This window comes from Austrofundulus limnaeus, unplaced genomic scaffold, assembly GCF_001266775.1.
Source record: "Austrofundulus limnaeus strain Quisiro unplaced genomic scaffold, Austrofundulus_limnaeus-1.0 Scaffold463, whole genome shotgun sequence".
Lineage (NCBI taxonomy): Eukaryota > Metazoa > Chordata > Actinopteri > Cyprinodontiformes > Rivulidae > Austrofundulus > Austrofundulus limnaeus.
The window spans coordinates 208,070-214,945 of NW_013952865.1; the positions used below are offsets into that span (position 1 = coordinate 208,070).

Sequence of the window (6,876 nt, forward strand, 5' to 3'; positions counted from 1 at the left end):
GAATAATTATCATTTTGATCCGTACATTGGTAACATGTGACTGGGCTTTGTGCCACTTTATGTTCAATAAACTGGGCCTTGCGGTCAAAAAGGTTAAGAACCCCTGCTTTAAAGACTAAAATATATTTATGACTCTGTTTTGGACATATTTTCTACTTAGTGAATACAAAAACAATGTCTAACCTTAAAGACAAAGTCTTTACTCCACTCAAAGCAGCCAACGGTAAGGCGGGTAACCCGCTAGCTTTCCACTGCTAACACGACAGATACAGTGGAGGCGCTAAAGCAAGCAAATAATGCTAACACACTTAACACTAAAAAACTCACAGCTGAGATAATGGAGGCTACTTCGATGGATGCACCAGGAAAAGCTAATGCTAACAGGAGTCACACAGCCAGCACAGAAGCTGCGGTACCGATGGACACAACCAAACCAAACAAAGCTAATGCTAGCACTTCTCAGGCACCAGAAGATCACTAAACACCACACCAAAGTTCCGCCCGCCAAGAAAATGGCTACCGAGACCGGACCTGAGTTCTCCCTAGCTGTTGTCCTGACAGCTAATCGCAGCTTGAAAGGAAAAGTAGATGGCTTCGGCAAACAAATTAAAGAAAGCCATGGGATAAATCTTGTGCCAGCAGGAAATGAATTTGAATTCCTTATTATGAAATTGGGGCACATGACATGAGCTAATCAAGCCTATTGTTAGGCGATGGTCCTCTTTTGCATGTGACTAACCTGTTTGTCCATGTGGAGGCAGTGCTTATAAGGCTGAGTTCACCTGAAACTCATCAGACTGAAGAAGTCTCTTGGAGGAGAGACGAAACGTTTCACTAAAGAAGAACCATCCAGAGGACCTACTTACTTTTTTCTTTTTGATGACAGAAAAAGAAATGAGCAAAACTACATTATTACTGACATAACAACCTGAGCAGTGGGACCTGCAGACCAAGGCTTAACCAAAAAGAAAAAAAAACTCTGGAAAAATTAAGAAATATTAATGTAACGTAAGTATTCAATTTATCACATTAATTCATAAAAAATATATCTCCAAGCATAACCTAAAATTATTCCAAATGTTCACAAAATCTTTTCCTAACCATTTATTTTAGGTGATAACTGTTTCAAAATAATATATTAAAAAGAGATGCCTGTGTCACAGTCAGCCGGAAGATAGCATGCAAACAGAACACAAGGAGCTTGAGGGGAGAACTTTATTCTAAAACAGAAACCAGAAATGCTGACATGGCAGCAAATCTACAGTACTTACAGAAGCAACAGAAGATGAAAACATGAATGATGAGTGCAGGGAAGACAAGGGGCGGGAAAGTGAATGATGCACTGTTAAGGTGGAGACGGAGAGATTGACTGCAGCTCAGGCTAACACGGAAAGAGGAACAGGTGAAGTGGGCGTGGCAGTCTAACTGGAAAAACACTGAGGAACTGACTGTGGGTGAGCAAGAGATGGCACAGAGAGCACAGTGGAGCTGAACAGGAAACAACTAAACATGTGGGAAAAGTTAAACAGAGAAATCCCAAAATATTACATGAATACAACCATGAAACACAAACTGTTACAACAAAACAACCTGACCGTCTAATCTGTTTCTCAAACATGTTTTGTCCTTTTTCATCCAGGAAAAAGCAATGTCACATTTTATTTAAAGAATATGTTATTACATTGTTTTTGACTTTGTAATAGAAAGTTTGTTTCTAGTCACATTTAAAAATATGCAAATCATTGAATTATGTTTCCACACACACTTTTAAACTGTTTTCAGTATGTGTGTGCAGGTTGTGTCTCCACCATGCTGGAAGACAGAGAAATTACTTGGACTGATGATTATTTTTATCCAAGATATTTGTTAATTTATTGAGCTCATTAATCCAAGCACATTTTGAAAAAGCAACATGACGTAAAAGTCTAACTATGTTGAGATGGTTAAACGAGCTGTCAGGCAGCAATATTGGTGGAAAATTAAATTACTGTACAATTTTTACAGCTATAAAAACATTCATATAAAAACAGTAAATAGATACAAATCAGTAGCGGTCATTTTCCTACCCTGATATAGAATACTAACTGGTTTTCAATACAAGCCTATTCACAAGAACCCAGGACAACAAGATGATTCCAGGTAAATCTGCTCTTCTTCAGGGGATTCTGATGTTATCAGTCCATGAAATGGACGTTATTAGGTGTTATCAGTCCCATACAATGGCTTCAGAGGGTCCCTACTGTGCCTTCTAGGCTTCAGACTGTCCCGACAGTGCCACCTAGTGGGTTAATATATCAATGACAATGAATGTGTAAATAACCAAAACATATTGCAACAAAGTTTTTATGTCCACGTCGGTCTTGAAACCTGGTCTCCTGATCTATGGTATTGGAAGGCCACAATATACAATCGTTGGAGGGCGGTGTCTTTAGTGCTAACCATGTCATTTGCTCTAAAGTTAACCTTAGTGGCTTTAAGCCTCATGTTAACCAGTTTTTTACGCCTCATGTTAACCAGATAGTGGTTTTATGCCTCATATTAACCAGATAGTAGTTTTATGTCCCATATTAACCAGTTTTTATGCCTCATGTTAACCAGATAGTGGTTTTATGCCTCATATTAACCAGATAGTGGTTTTATGCCTCATATTAACCAGATAGTGGCTTTACGCGTCATACTAAACAGCTGACAATCGGAAGCCATTCTATGGGTCGGGGAACCTGCTAACCGGCACAGGCGGGACATTCTGAAGTCATTCTAGGAGACTGATAACGCCTAATAACGTCCATTTCATGGATGATAACATCCCAAGCGGGTGTCTTTACTCATGTCAGCTGCACAAACAACCGTGAAATGAGATGGTCTAGTCCAGTGATTCTCAACCAGGGGTACGTGTACCCCTTGGGGTATGAGAGCATATTACGTGGAAAAGTTTCCCAGGTGTGTAAAAAAATAAATAAAAATAGCACTGAGATTTGTAGGGCCCTATGATTTTTGCAATACAGAAAATGCAGATGGAATAAAAAATGGAATCCAGTCTAAAACGAGGATTCTCATGGAATTTGCTCATTTGGGTGAGTTTCCGATGTATTTTGGACATTGCTGCTTACCTCACCTGCCATTAACTGGTTTATTCATTTAATTACTTAATCACTTACATGGCAATGTTTTTATCTTTGTTTAATTTGAGTTGAAAAGAATAAAATGCCTGAGAATTAAACATTCTAGGGTGGTAAATAAGTAATTTTCATTTATAATCAGCTGTAGTACATTATAGATTTGGAAAATCATTATTACGTTTGACTGAGGGGGTGGTATGACAAAATGACTCAAAGTCCAAAAAGGTTGGGAACCACTGGTCTAGTCTACAGAAGATGCATGTTACAACATTACAAGTACATAAATAAAAAGCATTAATAATTTGGGTTTAGCTCCAGTATCAGTACTTGTAATTGCATTTTATTTAGTTGCTAAACTTACATTTTTCAGTCCGAGATAAGTTTCCAAACTCTGTCATTTAAAAAAATACTCTGCTGTAAAATTTAAAAACCCTTTGGTGTCTTCGTTTTTTCTGTTTAATTTGCTGACGGCGCAATGATATCTGGGACATCGTCTGCCACGTAGGATACTGAGATGTGGACAGCGTTTGTGGGGTTTTGTTTGTCTACGAATTGAGACAGCCTACAGTTCGGGGCAGTGACATAAGAGCCGACAAATGAGCACTTATGAGGATGCAATCCATGAATTGAGATACAGCCAAAATCTCCACTCTGAGATTGGGATTCAACAAGCTTCAGTTTCAGCAGTGTTCATTCCACGAACAACCAAACTACAGCAGAAAAGTTATGGTTTCACTCAAAATCTGTGTTTTGTAAAAAGAAAAAAAAAATTGTATAGGTCTTCTGGACGGGTTCTTCTCTAATGAAACGTTTAGTCTCTCCTCCAAGAGACTTCTTCAGTCTGAGAGTTTCAGGCAAAATTCAGGCTTTTGTGATGTGACTGATACATCCCATGGCTATCGTTGACACCTAATTAACAGAACAAGTGTGCCAACTCCTCAAACTGTGCCCGGAGTCAACCTACTTCATGTACGGGGGGGAATATTATAGGCAGAAACATGGGTGTGCCATGGGATCCCCAGTTTCTCCTATTGTTGCAAACCTGTACATGGAGGAAGTGGAAAAGAGAGCCTTGATGTTCTTTTCAGGGGTGCCACCGAGCCATTGGTTCAGATACAGTATGTTGATGACACCTGGGTTAAAATTAAAGCCCAGGAAGTCCAACATTTCACTGATCGCATCAACTCTGTGGATGAATATATTAAGTTCACACGAGAGGATGTAAAAAATGGCAGCTTGGCGTTCCTGGATTGCGATGTCTCGGTTTCGGATGGAGGACGGTTGGAAACTGGCGTATATCGTAAGCCCACCCACACAGACCAAAATTTGCGTTTTGACTCCCACCACCCACTGGAACACAAGTTAGGAGTGATCAGGACTCTGTACCACAGAGCAGACAGTGTCCCTACAAACCCAGGAGCCAGGCAGAAAGAGAAATCACACACACGACAGGCCCTGGAGCAGTGTGGTTATCCTGACTGGGCTTTCCTGAAAGCAGACAGGAAACACAGACAGGATTCCATGCAACCTTCAGGTGAAAATGAAGACCCCAAACCCAGACCCAAACCAGTGGTTATTCCGTATGTTGCGGGTGTTTCGGAGAAACTGAGACGTTTATTTTCTAAACATGATGTCGCTGTGGCTTTCAAACCCCAAAACACATTACGGCAAAGGCTGGTTCACCCCAAAGATCCGGTGCCCCGGCACAAACAGAGCAATGTTGTATATGCTGTTAAGTGCCAGGAGGACTGCGACCAGTTATACATCGGGGAAACAAAGCAACCACTGTTCAAAAGAATGTCCCAACACAGACGAGCTACATCTAATGGCCAGAACTCTGCAGTTTTCACTCATTTACAGGCCAGCGGTCAGTCTTTCAGAGATGAGGATGTTCTCGTTCTTGATAGAGAGGAACGTTGGTTTGAGAGAGGAGTAAAAGAAGCCATTTTTGTGAAGAAAGACCGTCCATCATTAAACAGAGGTGGAGGCCTCCATTTTCAGTTGTCCTCCTCCTACAGCGCGGCCATTGCCAGTATCACTCCACCCCCTGTTAACAATAGGTGTTAATTAGGTGTCAACGATAGCCAGGTGATTTATCAGTCACATCACAAAAGCCTGAATTTTGCCTGAAACTCTCAGACTGAAGAAGTCTCTTGGAGAAGAGACGAAACGTTTCATTAGAGAAGAACCCGTCCAGAGGACCTATACAATTTTTTTTTCATTTAGATTTTTTACCTGGATTACTGAGATGCATCAGTACACGTGTTGTGTAAACTGGGCCTAAAGAATCTTATGCTCATGAACGATAAAGTAGAAGACTAAAAAAAAATCAACTTCTGAGTTAAGTTATGTTTGTTTTACAATACATTGAGTTTACATTGAAAGCAATCTGTAAGGGAAATCTAGGCTAGCAAAGCAGAGGGAATGACCTGGACAGTGATAACAGCACATACTTTGTCACTGAGGTGAAAGTTGAAAGATAAAAAACATCAAAAGATCAGTCAGAGTCGCTGTAATGATTCGGTTTACGATTATCGCAGAAAATAACAGTGTTTTAGTGCTGTCAGTTTCTGAAAAATAAGGTTCAAAGGTAATCATTAGAGCTCGTTTTTGCAGCTTTTATGCCCCAGAGGCTCTCCCAGCTGGATAGCACATACCTGAATCAGTTACAGAATAAAACAGCATGTGTTTCTCAGAAACTTCTGCACTGTGATGCTCTACCTCTCCACATGATGTTAACAATTAATGATCAAAACAAGCAGAAGCCAGACATGCAAATTTATATCCAAATTTGTGTTAAATAGTCCTTTTCTCCCCTTATTTTTTAAATTCTTTATTAGTTCAGTGAGACCAGTTTATCTTTGAGCTTTTAAGTTTTAAAGCAACATCAATCAGGGAACAAAAATGCCAAAGGAGCAACACAGTTTTGCAACTACAAAGTAGTTACAAAACCTTGAAGCACTTCTGGTTACCAAACAGGTCAGCATAAATCAAACTGTGCAGAGCTGACCAAAATTGATCTAAAGCCCAACTTTGGTGCACCTTTATTGATTTTTAGGCATGACACAGAACAAGAAGCCCAAAGGGCTTGTGTTTATTGCCCAGATAAACTACATGTTCATGCATATGTTTTAAAGCAGCAGCAGCCTGAACTGTGCTCTGCTCCCGGTGAACTGTCGCACTGAATTAAGAGCTGCACGTTTTCAGTGCTGCTCAGAAACAGCTGTTGAGAAATCAGTATTATTCATTTGTGGTCAAAGGACATATATCATATCTACTATAAATAAATATGGCACTTACCTTTCATAATGCTATAAGACGGCAGTTTTCAGAGGAGAGTGGAGCGTCATGCACAGACAGGCCTGCCACAGTTTCAGGTTTCACTATTTAACGTGCATCGAGGGGCGGAGATGGAAGAAACTCTAAACTTTGGTGCTGCCTACATATGAGGTTTTTCTCTCTGTGAACGAAGTCTCCTCCCGCCTCCTTCTTCCATTCAGAAGCACGCACACACACACACACGCACACACACACACACGCAGGCACGCACGCACGCACACACACACACTCATCCCCCTACACTAGAGGCCTGTTACTGCCTCTGTGTGGTGGGTTGATTGCGTAACCTTTTGACATGCTCATTCTCCCAGGGTCTGCACAGAAAACTACCAGAGAATCAGAAAGAAAAGTCACGTTGCATTAAACGGATCAGCTGCATGTACATGTGTGCCCTGTTGCAGAATATGAGTCATTAAAG

At 40.6% G+C, this 6,876-nt stretch overlaps 1 protein-coding gene across 3 annotated transcripts in view; it reads right to left on the reverse strand.

The window, feature by feature from the left end:
• The window catches only part of slc6a13 (solute carrier family 6 member 13), a 44,367-nt gene extending 37,784 nt beyond the window's left edge, over window positions 1–6,583 (reverse strand). Inside the window, exon 1 of one of the 3 annotated variants that reach the window (XM_014025246.1) lies at window positions 6,420–6,578. In XM_014025246.1, the coding sequence (XP_013880700.1) occupies window positions 6,420–6,426 (7 nt within the window). In that variant the 5' untranslated portion in view covers window positions 6,427–6,578. Of the gene's footprint in view, window positions 1–6,419 lie in introns of all 3 variants that reach the window. The other 2 variants (XM_014025245.1, XM_014025248.1) reach the window with 2 other exon arrangements.
• Window positions 6,584–6,876: the final 293 nt, after the last annotated feature.